This window comes from Lissotriton helveticus, chromosome 6, assembly GCF_964261635.1.
Source record: "Lissotriton helveticus chromosome 6, aLisHel1.1, whole genome shotgun sequence".
Taxonomy (NCBI): domain Eukaryota; kingdom Metazoa; phylum Chordata; class Amphibia; order Caudata; family Salamandridae; genus Lissotriton; species Lissotriton helveticus.
In genome coordinates, this window is record NC_136067.1 from 1,359,651,326 (window position 1) to 1,359,668,380 (window position 17,055).

General features: G+C 49.9%; 1 protein-coding gene across 1 annotated transcript in view; it reads right to left on the reverse strand.

Annotated features, from left to right (window-relative positions):
- Positions 1-1,139: 1,139 nt before the first annotated feature.
- The window catches only part of PGBD5 (piggyBac transposable element derived 5), a 522,626-nt gene continuing 506,710 nt past the window's right edge, over positions 1,140-17,055 (reverse strand). Inside the window, exons 6-7 of the mRNA XM_078649089.1 lie at positions 15,599-15,704; positions 1,140-2,853 (exon numbers count right to left, since the gene is read on the reverse strand). Of these exons, the coding sequence (XP_078505215.1) occupies positions 2,658-2,853; positions 15,599-15,704 (302 nt within the window). The 3' untranslated portion in view covers positions 1,140-2,657. The remainder of the gene's footprint in view (positions 2,854-15,598; positions 15,705-17,055) is intronic.

Below are 17,055 nucleotides of genomic sequence, written 5' to 3' on the forward strand. Positions count from 1 at the left end.
CACGACAAGGAAAGAGGGACTGGGGCTTTTTAAGGCCCAGCACACGGGCCCCTACAGTAATGAGAACAAAAAGTGTACTGTTCCTAGATGGGGATCTAGGTGAAGAGGGTGGTTAACGGAGGGGAGCGCTCCTTTTAGGTGTAAGGGCCCTCACACACCACTAGAGTGTGTCATGCTTCATCATTGGGCAGCTCCTTGTTGGGCCGGTGCTGCAATGCCCAACAGTCCCCCCGGGGCTCTTTGTGGGAGATCTTCTCTTTTTTGCCGTTGTGTGTTGCATGAGTGGGTGGTAGATTGTGAGTAGAATGGGTGAGGGTAAAGTGAATTAAATTGGCTAAAGGGATCCAAAAAGAAATACGTTTTAATACTAGGGTCTCTTTGTCGCGGATAAAAGCATGGTTAGAGCATAAAATAGATATAACGGTCTATTTAGCTGCAATGAACGTGAATAAAAAAGTCAACATGTTTAATGCCTACAGTCCCTAGCGGATCTTGGCATTTCGTCAGGACCAAGAATACCTAATTCTACTCCTCACAGGGATGGGTTAATAGAAAGTATATGCACCATGCTTTGTGTGTTTAACATAGACATTCAGAATGTACCCAGTACACTTTACATAGACATTCAGAACCATCTCCTGGGGGTAGACCCGGGAAATCGGGAAGGAACAGTCCCAATTGGACCAAACAACGCGTGCGCTAATAAGCATGCAAACAATGCATATCGGAGCGCGAAGGGGCTGCCGACCTACCCTGGGCCCCTCCGTTAACCACTTCTTGACCTAGATCCACACCTAGGCAGAGTACACTCTTTGTTCTCGTTTTTTAATATGAGCCAGGATATTATGTACCATATAGTCAAGTGGCCACAGGGATTTGCAGAGAAGCTGGCAGTCGTAGCGCTGCTTGCTAATCTGGGAATGAAAATGGTAGCCTGTTGTAGGGATCACCTTGGGATGGCAGTCTAATGGGAGGTAGGTGTAGCCCCTGGTGCAAGAACATAATATAATAAAAAACATGCAAAGTGTGCATCACTGGGGTGGTTTCTTATACCACAGAGAATGTAAACATGTGACTGCGATGCTGACAGTAGTACAATCATTGCATAAAGCTAAAACCACTGAACACCAGACAAGAGAGAGGTGAAGCTGCCTTTTAATAACATTATAGAGAATATCAGGTACTGAAACCAATAGTGTGACAATAAGTGAAGTATAGGGAGGACTGATCCCTCCTATTCCACAGTTGCCCTCCACCCCAACAGTGCACCCCTTCTCATGTCGAGGTCTCTTGCCTATCCAATAGAAAAAAGGCGTACTTGTCACCGGGATCCAGTAAGGTAAACCTCTACCAGAAATTACATTTAAGTGGCTTAGGTTCTGTGTCCTTTTCAAACTCTTTGCATAAAGGTATTAGTGAATTTGTACCACAATAGGAGGGGCGACTGAGGATTTCCAGACTTCTAATGGAAGGATCAGATTAATTTAAAAAACATACTCCATAAGCGGGGCTCTTTAAAAATCCTCTTATCTGTAGGTTCAGGTGGACGAACAATCCAATATTTTGATATGCCACCTCTATTCAGGCCCATCAGGAAAGGGGAAAGGGTCAGATAGGGTATTATTCCCCAGGCCTCTCACTTTTTCAGGGCCCTGCACGCCAGCTGCAAAATCTATTTATGGATTTTGAAGCATGCCTTTCCTGTTTATTCTTGGCAGCTAACATTGTTTAAACCTCTATATGGCACCAGAACCATAGGCCTAACAGGATTATTTGTGTCCCAGGCCTAGCAAAAGCCTCTGACATCCCTGCTTCTATCAGTCTTAGGACTCTGAGAATATGATGCAATCCTTCAGCAACTTTGTACAATTCTGCATCATCAAAGTTTGTATACAGTATTGAGTACATTAATGGGTCCCCCAAATCTGCAAAATGTAGCAGCAACACCCTTCTCACCAGAATACATAGTGCTCTGTCCATCAACATTGTTCATTGCACCAAAAATAACCTTGACACGTGTATATATTGTTTTATAATTCTCAACTATGACTGCTACACTTCCTCATACATCCCGGTCTTTCCTAGGGATCACTGGTGTGAAATTCTGAAACAATTCTGTAGTTTCTAACTCTACGTTTCTCTTCTCTAGTGCGATTCATTGTATCACCACGTGTAATAGATTTCTTTTCTAAAAATTATAAAATAGAAAACAGTAAATGAAAAGTGCAGGATGAAAGCATGACCAAGACGAGCCTGAAAACGTAAACGCGGCAATAATATGGTCTTCAGCCTGTGGTGGACATTATGAATAACAGATATGCCTTGCGAGGTTCCTTCAATCAAGCAAAACCTTCCGAATTCTGCATATATTACATTTTTGCTTCAGTCTTTCTCTAACTTTTAAACTACTTTTCTGAAAGTTTTCTTTGTGATTTCCCCCTCTTGTGTAAAGTAAATTGCTCAATCCTCTTTACCTCTTCCTCCCTTTCCTGTGTGCCCAAAAGCATCCCCTCCCTCCACCCATTATGGATTCCTAGGCCAGTTCTCCACAGGGCATCACAGGTAGGGCTGAGGTCGCTGGCGGCTGGTTCGCAACTGCTGTGGTGGGTCCTCTTCCAGGTCTCTTCCTACGTGCCCAAGCTGGAAGGAGCCGTGCATCAATGGCATGGCGATGTGTCTTCCAGGCCCAGCAGCTCTTTTACTAGTCTGTCGCCAAACTGTGACCTGCTGTACTTCTTCGCACTATATGCATCGGACATTTTGTAGAGAATATACGCATTGTTTATGGCAATGCTGATGGAAAACCAAAACACTTGCTGCCAGGTCTTGTTTGGCTTATGCGTGATGAAATACCTGCAAAGAAAGACAAGAAAAGACCCAGTCACCTGCTGAGACATTCAGTAACATGGAGGTGGGATAAGATATTGGGGAAAGAATCCACAAACACTGAAAGACAGATCTTCCTCTGTTTCTGTATTCAATCACTCAAATGTCTGCATTTATACTTTGCCACATTCACATATATTCTTAAAGTCATATTTGAACGTATAATCATGTATGCTTTTACTCACGATTGCATTTGCTCTTGAGTTGCATGTGCACTAGTATAACCATGTATTTGAAGTGCATGTTTAAATGTTTAGGTAAAGTCAGCCTGACTGAAGACCTTAATTTGTAAGTGTATTTTGTGGTCAGCGTGATCTTTCTTTTGCAGATGCGTTCTCATGATTTCATTAGCTATAGGTAGGAATATTGTATGTTTTAGTTTATCAATTGTAAGGCCTGCAAAGAGAAATCTTGGCAAGAATAGTGAAGACTTCATGAGCAAGTGAAGCCTCTTATTCATTGTGTATCAGGAATGGAGAATGTTCAATATTGCAGACTGTCAAAGTTCTGTGGATTGGGAAATTCAAGTGATGTTGCAAATGCACACCAAGCCTGTGAAACGGGGGATAGTTGCCTTTTTTGGAGTGTTGTAAATAGGTCTTGTTTTTCTGAGGGCCCTGGCTCGCTTTTATGTCATCATATCCCGAGGCAACAGTGGGTGGCTCATTTTGAGGATATTTGTAACCATGTGGGTGGAGTGGGTGGTAAAACCCCCGGGCATCTGTTAAAACTGGCAAGCGAGTGGTCTTCACATTGGAGGAAAACCAAAAAGGAATTCTTGCCATGTCCAGAAACAAGGCCCCGGGCCCAGATATTACACCACCAGATTTGTTTAAAGCTAATATGGAGGTTTGGGCCTCTTTATTAACGCAAGTCTTGAATGCAGCAGCACAGGAGAGGTTGCTACCCTCTTGGTCTACTGGCATGATCGTCCCCATATTTAAGAAGGGTGACAAAGAGAATCCACAATGCTATCGGCCTATCTCACTGTTGGACACGACGTCAAGGTTCTGGGGAGGGCGATTTTAAATAAGCTATCTGACTGGGCAGAAGTGAATAATATTTTGAGTGACGTCCAATTTGGATTTAGGGTGGGGAGGTTGACTGCAAACCAATGCCTCATCCTTTATTTAATTATCAACAAATATACAGTGGCTTGGTCTGAATCTCTACATCTTGCATTTATGGACCTGGCGTCCGCTTTTGACAGGGTGAACCGTACAAAAAAGTGGGCTTTGCTCAGTGAGTTGGGGGTTGATCCTAGCATTGTAGCATTATTATCTGATCTGCATTAATTGACCTCAGCCTCTGTGCTTTTTTCCCAATGAGAAGCATGTACTCAATCATTTTCAACAAGCTGTGGGGTTCGCCAGGGGTGCATACTAGCACCTTTTTTGTTCACTTTGTATGTGAACTGGTTAGAGTCCACGCTCCTATTGGTCTCAGGTGACTGCCCTAAGATTAGGAACAAATTTCTATCCGTTTTGCTATATGCGGACAATGCAGTCCTGATGAACAAGTTACTTACCTTCGGTAACGATATATCTGTAAGAAACAGTAGTTAGTATTAGATTCCTTACCTTAGAATATCCCCAGGCGTCAGTCTGGATCCGGAAACTTTTGCGTAGCAGTACCCCTGCGCGTCGGTAGGCGTCGTCTGCAGGCGTCCCCTGCGGCTCCGCGTCGTCGGCGTCGTGCGCCGTGATGACGTCGCTGGAGTATATAGACGCCGCCTCCGCGCGCTGACGTCAGTTCTTTGCACACAGCTTTTCCGCGCCAGAACACGCAGAGCCATGTGAGAACCAACACTGGTGCCATTTGAAACTAGGGCCCTGAAAGGGATGTCCCTAACCCTAGGTATCAGTTCGCAGAACGGGGAGGATGGGCGGGGCGGTAAGGAATCTAATACTAACTACTGTTTCTTACAGATATATCGTTACCGAAGGTAAGTAACTTGTTCATCTGAAAGAAACAGGTTAGTATTAGATTCCTTACCTTAGAATAGATACCCCAGCAATACCAACCCCGGTGGTGGGTCTGCGAACCAATACAACCTACACCAGAAAGTCCTGGAGGACCGAACGGCCAAAGAAGCCATCCCTCCGGACTTGACTGTCCAGGCAGTAGTGCCTCGCAAAGGTGTGCAGCGAGGCCCACGTGGCCGCCTGGCAAATGTCCTGCAAAGGGACTCCCCGGCCCAGGGCAGTAGTAGCCGCCGTGGCCCGAGTGGAATGGGCCCTCAGCCCAACAGGAGGCTCCTTCCGAGCCAAAGAGTAGCATGCTTTGATGCACAGGACGACCCACCGAGAGATGGTCCGTTTCTGTACCGCCCTTCCCTTCTTCTCACCCACGTAGCCAACAAACAGTTGGTCATCCACCCGGAACTGGCGTGTGCGATCCATATAGAATGAAAGCGCACGTTTTGGGTCCAGACGATGGAGCCGCTCTTCATCCTTTGAAGGATGCGGAGGCGGGAAGAAGGAGGGCAAGGTGATGGACTGCCCAATGTGAAAAGCAGAGACTACCTTGGGCAGGAAAGAAGGTCTGGTCCGAAGAACCACCTTATCAGGATGAACAGACAAGAAAGGAGGTTGAACAGAAAGAGCCTGGAGCTCACTCACTCTCCTGGCAGAGGTGATGGCTACCAGGAAGGCCGTCTTTAAGGTGAGAAGACGGAGAGGACAGGAATGAAGGGGCTCAAAGGGAGCGCACATCAGGAAAGTCAAAACCAGGTTCAAGTCCCACTGAGGCATCACGAACGGAGCTGGAGGATACATGTGCGTGATGCCCTTTAAGAATCTTAACACAATAGGGGACTTGAACAAAGATGGCTGATCAGGTAGCCTCAAGAAGGCGGAAAGGGCAGAAAGATAGCCCTTGATAGTGCCCAGAGCAGAGCCCTGCTGGGCAAGGGAAAGGAGGAAGAGGAGAACCTCAGATAGAGGGGCAGAAAGGGGATCCACAGCCTTTGCTGTGCACCATGCCACAAATCTGTTCCACCGGCAGGCGTATACCGACTTTGTGGAGGGACGCCTGGCTGCCAGAATGACATCACAGACTTCAGGAGGCAAGTCAAATGGCCTCAACTGTCGCCGCTCAATCTCCACGCATGGAGGTGGAGACTGGACAGGTTCGGGTGGAGGACCGTCCCCTGCTGCTGCGACAGAAGGTCCTCCTGAAGGGGCAGGCGGATCGAGGGACCGACTGTCATGCTGAGTAGCTCGGGATACCAGTACCTTCGAGCCCAGTCCGGAGCCACAAGGATAACATGGGCCCGGTCGCGCCTGATCTTCTTCAGCACTCTGGGCAGAAGTGGTATAGGCGGAAAGGCGTACAACAGACCGCAACTCCACTCGCGCCGAAAGGCGTCGCCGAGCGAGTGCCGTCTTGGAAACTCCAACGCGCAGAACTGATGACATTGCGCGTTCTCTTCTGTGGCGAATAGATCTAACCAAGGCTCTCCCCATTGCTGAAAGAGGCCTCTCGCCACATCCGAGTTCAGACGCCATTCGTGATCCACCGAGCACCGACGGCTGAGTTCGTCCGCCCTGGCGTTCAGAGAACCTGCCAGGTGTTGAACCGTCAGAGTCACGCCCTGACGTTCCAGCCATTGCCAGAGGCGCAGAGCCTCTTGGCAAAGGGTCCACGACCCCACACCGCCCTGTTTGTTGCAGTACCACATGGCGGTGGTGTTGTCCGTGAACACCTGCACTACACTCCCGTTGACAAAGGGGAGGAATGCCTTCAGTGCCAGGCGAATCGCCCGCAGCTCCAACATGTTGATATGGAGCCGGGACTCCGCCGGAGACCAGAGGCCTCTGATCTCCGCCTCTCCCAAGTGGCCACCCCAGCCTTGGAGGGACGCGTCCGTCACAACCACGTGCTCCGGCTGGGGAAGGGAGAGGGATCTGCCCCTGACCCAATCGCGGTCTGTAAGCCACCACTGCAACTGTCTCGCAGTGCCCTCCGAGATCAGGACATGGTCGGATAGGTTGCCCTGATGCTGGGCCCACTGAAACTTCAGGTCCCACTGCAGAGCCCGCATCCGCCATCTGGCGTGATGCACCAGAAGGATGCAGGAGGCCATCAGCCCCAGAAGCCGCAGCGTCAACCTGACCGAAACCCGGGATAACGGCTGAAAGATGGGAATCAGAGCCTGAATATCCCGGACCCGCCGTTCCGGGGGATAAACCCGAAACTGCGCCGAGTCGAGAACCGCTCCGATGAAAAGGAGCTTTTGAGAGGGACACAGGTGTGATTTCGGCACATTGATGGAAAACCCCAACTCGTGCAGGAGGTCTGCCGTCATCTGAAGGTGGTGGACGACTGTCTGGGGCGAGCCCGCCTTCAACAGCCAGTCGTCGAGGTAGGGGAAGACTGAAACCCCTAACCGGCGCAGATGAGCTGCGACCACCGCCATCACTTTCGTGAACACCCGTGGGGCGCTGGTAAGGCCGAATGGGAGCACGATAAACTGAAAATGCTCGTGGCCTACCGTGAACCGCAGGTAACGCCGGTGGGCCGGCAGGACGGGGATGTGAAAGTACGCATCCTGCAAGTCCAACGCTACCATCCAGTCTTGTGGGTCTAGAGCAGCCAAGACCTGAGCCAAAGTCAACATCTTGAACTTCTCCTTCCGGAGGAAGCCGTTGACGTTCCGTAGATCCAAGATAGGACGCAGGCCTCCCTTGTCCTTCTTGGGTACCAGAAAGTAGTGGGAGTAGCAACCACACCCTACTTCTGGCCCAGGAACGCGCTCGATGGCCCCCTTGGCCAAGAGGGCCGTAACTTCCTCCTGCAGAAGAGTCAAGTGGTCCCCCGACACACGGTGGTTCTGCGGTGGCATGGCTGGAGGAGTGGACTCGAAGGGGAGGGCATAGCCCCTTCGGACAAGCTGCAGCACCCACCTGTCCGATGTTATCGCGCGCCAGCGGGAGTGGTGATGGCGAACCCTGCCACCCACTGGCGTCACGTGAGCCCGAAAGCTCGGACTAGGAAGGCTTGGATGCCGCAGCGGAGGGAGGCGTGGACTGACCACGACGCTGGCCTCTACCGCCACCACGGCGGAAACCACGGGCGCCACCGCGCTGGGGAGCGCTCTGCGCCGCGTGGCTGGCAGCACGTGTGGGACCTCCTCTCCCTTGGCCACGAAAGGGCCGAAACGAACCCGTCTGCTGGCGCTGGGTCTGGGTCGAGAGACCCAAGGACTTGGCCGTGACCCTGGAGTCCTTGAAGCGCTCCAGCGCGTGGTCCGCTTTGTCACCAAATAGGCGACTGCCATCAAATGGCATGTCCATAAGCGTATTTTGGACGTCTGGTGAGAAGTTGGCAGATCTCAGCCAGGCATGGCGACGAATCGCCACCGTAGTGGACATGGCCCGTCCCAGTGAGTCCGTGGTGTCCAGACCACAACGGATCGAGTACCGCGCCGCATCCCGGCCTTCAACAAAGGCCCGGGTGAGCTTGTCCCGCACTTCCTGGGGGCATTGCGGCAAACACTCCTCGACCGTATCCCACAGGGAGTGGGTGTAGCGGCCCAAGAGGCACGCGGTGTTACAAGACCGCAGCCCAGCACTCAAAGAGGAAAACACTTTCTTTCCGAATTGGTCGTACCTCTTTGATTCCCGGTCGGGCGGAGCCGACGGAAATGCGGACTGCGAAGTGGAGGCCTGGATCACCAGACTCTCCGGGGAGGGATGGGTGGACAGGAAGGCAGGGTCGTCCGCGCAGGGACGGTGACGCCTGGCAACGTTCCGGTCAACCGGCGCACCAGAGGCGGGCCTGGACCAGGTGCCCAGAAGGACATCCGTCAGGGCCTCATTAAACGGCAGCAGAGGCTCCTGGGGGCATGACTGCGGTTTAAAAACTTCCGTCAGGATATTCGGTTTGACCTTCGCAACGGGGAGCTCAAGGTGTAAGGCCTTGGCAGCCCTCATCAGGACCACCGAATAGGCAGCACCCGCCTCGGACGCCACAGGGGACGGAGAGACAAACCCAGGGTTGGGCGACTCGTCCAGGCCACTGGCATCACCCAGATCACCTACCCAGTCCACATCGTACTGGCAGGCACGGGATAGAGGGTCCTCAGACCCCTCCCAACCCTCTCCATACTCCTCCTCGTCATACCCATATTCTGGGTCGACGATATAGACATCGGGGTCAACAGGCCCCATCGGCGTCGGGTCCGGCGTCGGCCGACGCCGGTCCGGCTCCGAGTCCGGAGTCGGGGAGGAAAGGGGGGTGGCGCCGCGCGGCGTCGGTGCCGGGGACCCGACGCCGGCCGGAGCCGACGGCGGAGTCGCTGCACCACGCGGGGGCGGTACCATGGGCTGGCCCACAGGAACCGACGCCGGAGAGGCCGGGAGACCAGCCGGCGACGAACCAGAGGGAACCAGCGGCGCCGGGGCCGGAGCCACCGGCGGCGCCGGGGCAGGAGCACCCGAACCGCTCGGGCCCCCAGACGGGACCGACGGGCCCGCAGGCGCCGAAGGCCCCGCCGGAGAAGACCTCGCCCTCATAGCAATGAGGAAGGCCTCGATCTCCTCACGCGACGCGCCTTCCCCAGGGACCGACAGGTGTGGGGCAGACGGCGTCGGCGACCCATGCGGGACCGCGGGGGTGGGGTCACCCGAGCCCCCGGCCGCAGCACGCGGGCGTCGGGGGGAGTCGGGGGTGCGATGGCGACGCCCCGACTTCTTGTGCTTACCTGACGAGCCGGAGGAATGGTGGCGACTCCCGGAGCGCCCATGGCGGCTCCGCGACCGCTCCCTCGACCGCTCCCTCGACCTCCGACCGGACCGGGACCGCTCTCGACGCGGGGCCGACAACCGGAGTTCGAGAAGCTTGCGGGACCGCTCCCGCCTAGCTTTTCCAGTCAAGGCCCGACAGTCGACGCAGGACTCCACGTCGTGGTCCGCGCCCAGACACCGGAGGCAGAGTCGATGGTGGTCGGTGACCGACATCATGCGGTCGCACTCGTCACAACTCTTGAAACCGGGCATCCTACCGGCACCGTAAGGATCAATCAGTTAACAAAAAACTTGGTCAAAAGACCGGAGTACTGCTCTTCGGATCTGCGCTAACTGGCGCGGAAAAAAGAAGAACTGACGTCAGCGCGCGGAGGCGGCGTCTATATACTCCAGCGACGTCATCACGGCGCACGACGCCGACGACGCGGAGCCGCAGGGGACGCCTGCAGACGACGCCTACCGACGCGCAGGGGTACTGCTACGCAAAAGTTTCCGGATCCAGACTGACGCCTGGGGATATTCTAAGGTAAGGAATCTAATACTAACCTGTTTCTTTCAGATGGCTCAGACCACACAGGGGTGGGACTTGCTGCTGGCCAAGTATGTGTCTTTTGTGGAACTCCTGGACCTCTCGGTTAATTTCTCAAAGTCCTATGTAATGGTAGTGGGCCCCATATGCACTAGCAGCAAGGCCTTTAAGGTATCCAATTTACTTTGGCCAAAGTCCAGGCCTTTCCTTATCTTGGAGTTTTATTAGACATTAAAAATTGTTGGAAACCCCTGGTAGAGGCCACAAGATCAGAGTCCGTAAAAACTATGTTGGCCGTTTTTAGTTTTGCACATAGGCCTGGGTCCAGGGCACCAAGGGACCTTTTAAAAATGTATCAAGCAAAGTGTATTGCACAGTTGCGCTATCAGAGCGAGGTTTTGGGGGTACAATAAGGAGGATAGGATTCAGACTATGGATAACAACTTTCTGCGCAAATAGACCCAGGTCCCCCAGTCCACCCGGCGTTTTCTGTGCACGCGAAATTGGGGCTTGATTATGTCTTGGATCTAGTCATCCTAAGCTTGCTCCTGTGTGGGATTAAGAAGGAGCTGAAGTAAGTTGGTTGATTCTTGAGGACTGTCTGTCTCTGGACCAGGTAATTAGTTTACCATTAATTGCTCATGTTCAGGCATCCTTTTTTCTCTAGGTCGGCCTGATATTTTTATAAATCCAACTGATCTCTCCACCCACGTGTTTGGGCGTGTTAAAAGATTGTTACAGGAACGCTCCCATTTGGAGAGAGGAAGCTTAGAACTTCAAAAGCCAACAGTTAGAGGCCACATGCTTCTAAAAACTGTACAGGGGTTGGAGACATACCTGGGCTTGGTTGGCTCACAGCATGACAGGTTTTTACTGGGAAGGTTTAGGTTTAATCAATTGCATCCTCTTTTGGCATCCCCACCTGGGTGGATACGGCCTGAGAGAAGGGCACCCTGCAGCTGCAACAATGTGTCTCCGCAGGATTTGATCCATTTTATAATGTTCTGTTCCTACTTCAGTTGGCAGAGGAGGCGTTTTTTAATCCCTTTGTAGAAAACATTGAATTTTAAACAAGTTAGGCGTGCCTTGATGTATTTACAGATGCTGCCCACAGTGCAGGTGACTTTCACTGTTTTATCCTTTTTTACGGGCTGTCTGGACATCGAGGGGAAAGAGACCTGATTAATTGTTTTACGTGCTTCATGTTTTTATACGTAATTGTACCGTCTGATCTTAGTGTTATCTATGTAACTGATTTTATTATTATGGTTTTGCATTCTTTTATAGTGATTTTATCTACCAAATAAAGATTTATTGATGGTCGATGCATACCACTAGAAGTGAAATGATTGGTTCCTGGTGTGGCGGGAAGAGATATGAATGTTGCTAAAGTTTCTGTTTGTTTTAGTTAGTGTGCACACCTTTAGAAGGGAGAGCAGATTCCCTTAAACTTTGAGGGTTACAGGCCTCTCTGTTTCCTTTATTCTTGCAAGTGTGAAGCTTCATGCTAAACCCTTATTCCAATTCTGGAAGACTTCTACTGGAGTCTTTACTATGCTGACACCTTCTCGCACTTCTGAATTTCCTTGTGACCGTAATGTGCAAACCGTCATTATTCTAAACTTAGAGCCTTGATTAGATGATTATGTTTAGGAGAGGAAATCAGAGTTTCTTTAAGGAACACCTATTCCTATTTCTCAGTTTTTGTATTACTGTGATTATTTCATATTTTATTCTACTGAGACTGAACCTATTGCAATATTTCAGTTTGTCTGTGTAATTCGGTATCTTTTTATTATTCTCTTGATATGCATATATACTGGTCTGCTTATTAATCGGACCCTCCAGCATTTCGCGAAATCGGGTGATTATCGCGATTGCCGCGAAATTTGCTATTTTGGCTGCTAAAAAAGGTCTCCGAGAAGAAAGGGAAAACAATATGGCTTCTTGTTGGTTGCACCCGCACACGTCACTACGTGCCGCTGTGCAACCATAAAATACTTTGTGTAGGCTTCACTATATTTGCACTGTATTTTCTGCCTCAAGGCACTCCGTTCAGAGTAGTCCAGATGCCATCTGCCATTGAAATGCAGTTCCCTGCTTAATTTGAAGTCCCCCCACAGGAGCTGATACTTTTTCCTGCATTCTCATTCATTCATGTTCGTTCAGCCCTGGTCCATTTGCACGTTTAGTGTGTTATGTTTCTTTCTTCTTGGGGTCTCTCATGACCCTGTCTGTCCCTCCCTTGTACTCTACCTTCTCTGTTGCTTATAGAAAGGGAGAGAGTAGTGAAGGCACTAATTGCCGACCAGGTTTCAACAATTTGGCAACACAGAAACTGATTTGTCTTCACTATAGTTGAAAACCCAGGGGACAGATCTGCCTTAAACAGGGTTAGAAAATGCAGGTCTGCTTGCCCAGGTTACCTTCAGCCAGGCTGAAACCTGTAATGGACCGAGCCCCCTCTAATATCCAATACCCATTTGATTGCATTCATACATATTCTACAATCTTCGGCAGATATCAGATTTTATATTACAACGCTTACAATGAATTATGAATTATCTGGAACTAAATACGGGATAAAAAACCGTTCAACTACCGCAGCAAATTAGTATGAGGATACATTGTCAAACAGTCATACCATTATTTGGAACCAATGTACCTCTCAGCTGCCTTAAAGTTGGTGGAAGAAATGTCACAGGTAATCGCATTAAATACACCCAATAACAACAGCACAGCCTCTTTTTAACAAGTTAATAGAAGTCACCATGTTGCCCATCAGTCACGTGACTTACCTATTTTAATAACAGCACGTAGCTTCTATTATTTCTTCTAAAGTAATTCATTATCCAGGGCATATCTTACATGCAGTGCTATTTGCACTATTAAATATTAATTGCCATATTACCTACTGTCGACTACTACATCAGCCTTTCAGCATATAACCTCCATATGACATATGCAAAGACTCATCATGGAAGTTTCAGTTTGAGTTTTACTGTTTCACCTTCCATACTAATTATCTTACATTCATTTACATAAAATGACTTTTCTAAGAATTCCCATTAATTCCATATTCTTCCTCTGTTCAACTGTTTCCATGGCAATTAAAAGTGATACAGTTAGAGAAGATAAGCACTTTGTCTTTGCATGTCTATGCACGTCTATGCACACACTGTATTATACAGCATTTCGTGATTCACGAAAAAATTGCGAAATCGGCTGATTAGCATGATGGCGCGATATTGGCTATTTTGGCTGCTTAAAAAGGTCTCCCAGAAAAAAATGATGTCTTCTTATTGGTTGCACGCGCACACGTCACTACATGCTACTGTGCAGCCGTAAAATAGCTGCTACCTAATGGGCCAAGTCCATTGCTAACTTTTACGTGGCCCGGGTCAGGCAAGCAGCGGATGGCGTGAGCAGTCAGTTCGAGCTCATTACTAGCCCAGTGGCCAGCGGCAGAGCAAGAGAGGCGAGCCTGAGCTGCTGAGGACTGACATATCTCTCCAACAGGTCCTGGGAAATTCGGGCTTCACTTTGAAGAGGGGGGCGGGGAATTATCTCCCTACAGCTCCTGGATTACACAACTATTGCTACTTGAACGGGGGTGTGCGAGAGACCATTTGTGATTGAAAAATACGTTTTTCCTATGTATGGATCTCATGTTAGCTGAAAAATGTTTACATGCTTCTAAAATCGGATTCTGAATGGTTACCGAATTACAGTTTGGAATCAGTAATTGAAGTTAGCATGCCGCTAAATCAGACATGCCAACCCTCCCGATTCAGGCGTGAGACTACCAATTTGAAGGCTAGTCCCCCGCCTCCCGATTGCTAAAAGCAAAAACCCGATTCCTCGGGGGTTTCAGCTGACAGGGCTTGGTAAATGTAAATGTAAATTGATACTTGTATAGCGCACTACTCACCCGCAAGGGTCTTAAGACGCTTGTATGAATACCGCTGTGGAACCCATCCTGGCTTTCCACTCCTGGGCAACCCAAGGTGGAGGCCAGGCATCCTTAGCGTTGTGTAAAGTGCTCATTCTTCCAGCAAAGAGTGGCGATGCAGGGGCTCTCGAAGGTGTGAAAAATCAACAAAGCGTCATTAACAAAGGAATCGTCTTTTAATGACCTGCGAAGTAGGGGGGGGACTGTTTCAGCCCGGGCTGCCACAGGGGGTGTGGGGGTGCATGCACTGCAACAACCTGCCAGGCCAGTGCCCAACACTTGTATCACCCTCTCTGCCTGCCATTATGCTCCATGCTTCTGAAAGGTAAGAAAAAAAAAACGTGCATTTGCGTTTCAAATGTCCGATCCTACAGCAGCACACAAGCCCATACATGCCAGTAACCCGATTCAAAGCCCCATTCTCCCGATTTTTTTTTTTAAATCTCCCACTTTGCTCTCCTGAAATGTTGGCATGTATGCGCTAAATTTCAATTTTTGTGCCGCTAAATTTCCAAATCTATGCCGCTATAATATGGGACGGGGGGTCTGATTAATTGGCAATAAAACTACTAACTTCAATTACTGATTCCAAACTGTAATTCGGTAACCATTCAGAATCCGATTTTAGAAGCATGTAAACATTTTTCAGATCCATACATAGGAAAATCTTATTTTGCGATCACAAATGCTCCTTTTTAGTGAATTGGAGAGCTTGTGTTCACAAAATAGGTTAGAACAAGTGGCCCCTAGTTTTCAAAATGTAATTTTGTTTTGTTTTGATTGATTCTAGCCTTTTTTCCAGGCTTATTGCTCAACATCACTGTTGAGACATTCTGACTGTATTTCCTTATAACATAATGCAAAGGCAGGCCCAATGAGGACCAGCATTTACAAAATACTCCAAGCACATATGGACAATCCATCAGTACCAATGAGCCCATAAATACAAAAAGCAATTTTTAAAGATGGCAGAATGAGATACATTTCCAGTGCCAAACCTTCTATTAATAGTACAGAGTCTTTTAAAGAGTCTTGGCTTTTGCCAAACTGCCTTTTCTACTGCAGTTTGGCACCTAAATACTTTAAATATTGTGCAGTCACTATTTGGGTCCCATTTATTGTCATACTCGTGCCATATTAGATGTAGACATATTGCCGGGCACATAATGCTAGTGCAACAGCTGACTTTTGAGACTTTTCTGCTCGATTCGAACAAAATGCGAACACGTCATGAGAATATCTTGTTTGGCCCAAAAAAAACTGGTTATTCTGAATTTTTGATTTTTTGGATCTTTTAAACACCCACACGATTGACTTCGAAACTTTAACATGCCCCTTCTTTTCTTCGTTCCTGCTTTCCGTTCCTTCTTCCCAGCCCTCTGCCTGCCCTTCCTGCTGACTTTTCAGAGATGCTTGAATGACAACCACAGTTACCCTCTAGTGATGCTGAATGGTCACCATGAGGTAGCCTCCTTCACTTACTTGCTGTACTTATCATCATATCTACAGATGTAGCTGAGATGAGCAGCGAACGCCTCTACTGCCAGAGGGCAGGGGATCTCTCCACTCTTCCTCTTGATGATGACTCCTGCAATGGAAAGCAAGCTTATGAGCCCTTGTGAGCCTGATGTGCTTTTAGCTACCACACACATTGTATACATTACAGATGAAGGCCACATTTCTCAGGAACAAGCAAAATAATACAATTCAGTGGTACAGTTTGAGATCAAGAAATCGAGATCAGAAGGACTGAAATATGATGGAATGTGATGGTAGCTGGAATTTCTGTTACCAGCCGTGAGCTAGGTGCATAATTCCTCCTTTTGTACATTAAACCACATGAAAAGAGAAATAAATGTGGGACCCAAGGTTTGTAAGGTGGGATTTCAAAATTCCCTTTGGTTTAAAGCACACAAGTACCACCTGTTCTAAGTAGCTACTCAATGTGTGAGAGGAGGCACGGCCGGGCTGAGAACCCGGCCGTGCCTTTGGAGAAGTGTGGCTCAATGGTTAGAGCGGCAGACCCTGATGCAAAGCTCTAGCCCGGGACCAGGGTTCAATTCCCTGCCTCGGCGGGTCCTGGGCTCAAAATTCCACGGACCTGATAATTCTTGCCTCAGGGGACGCTCCTGCCGAGAAGCCGCAGTGGATTGCTGAAGCCTCTTTGTCTCTGCCTCTGACACCGGACCTGCTTTCTACCTCGCCGGACCCGCTACGCGGGTCCCGCAGCGGGGTAATCTTTAAAGGGCTGCTGACTTTGGGACTGTTCTTTGGACCGGCAGGGTTGCGAGCGAAGCAGGGACTCCGTGGACCAGGAGCCCCTGCGAGCCCCATTACCATCAGCTGGGCTGCTCTCCCTGCCGGCCGCGACCCCGCCCACAGTGTTTAAACAGGCGGGATCTCCCGCGTTCAAACGGGACGCTCCTGCCGAGAAGCCGCAGTGGATTGCTGAAGCCTCTTTGTCTCTGCCTCTGACACCGGACCTGCTTTCTACCTCGCCGGACCCGCTACGCGGGTCCCGCAGCGGGGTAATCTTTAAAGGGCTGCTGACTTTGGGACTGTTCTTTGGACCGTCAGGGTTGCGAGCGAAGCAGGGACTCCGTGGACCAGGAGCCCCTGCGAGCCCCATTACCATCAGCTGGGCTGCTCTCCCTGCCGGCCGCGACCCCGCCCACAGTGTTTAAACAGGCGGGATCTCCCGCGTTCAAACGGGACGCTCCTGCCGAGAAGCCGCAGTGGATTGCTGAAGCCTCTTTGTCTCTGCCTCTGACACCGGACCTGCTTTCTACCTCGCCGGACCCGCTACGCGGGTCCCGCAGCGGGGTAATCTTTAAAGGGCTGCTGACTTTGGGACTGTTCTTTGGACCGGCAGGGTTGCGAGCGAAGCAGGGACTCCGTGGACCAGGAGCCCCTGCGAGCCCCATTACCATCAGCTGGGC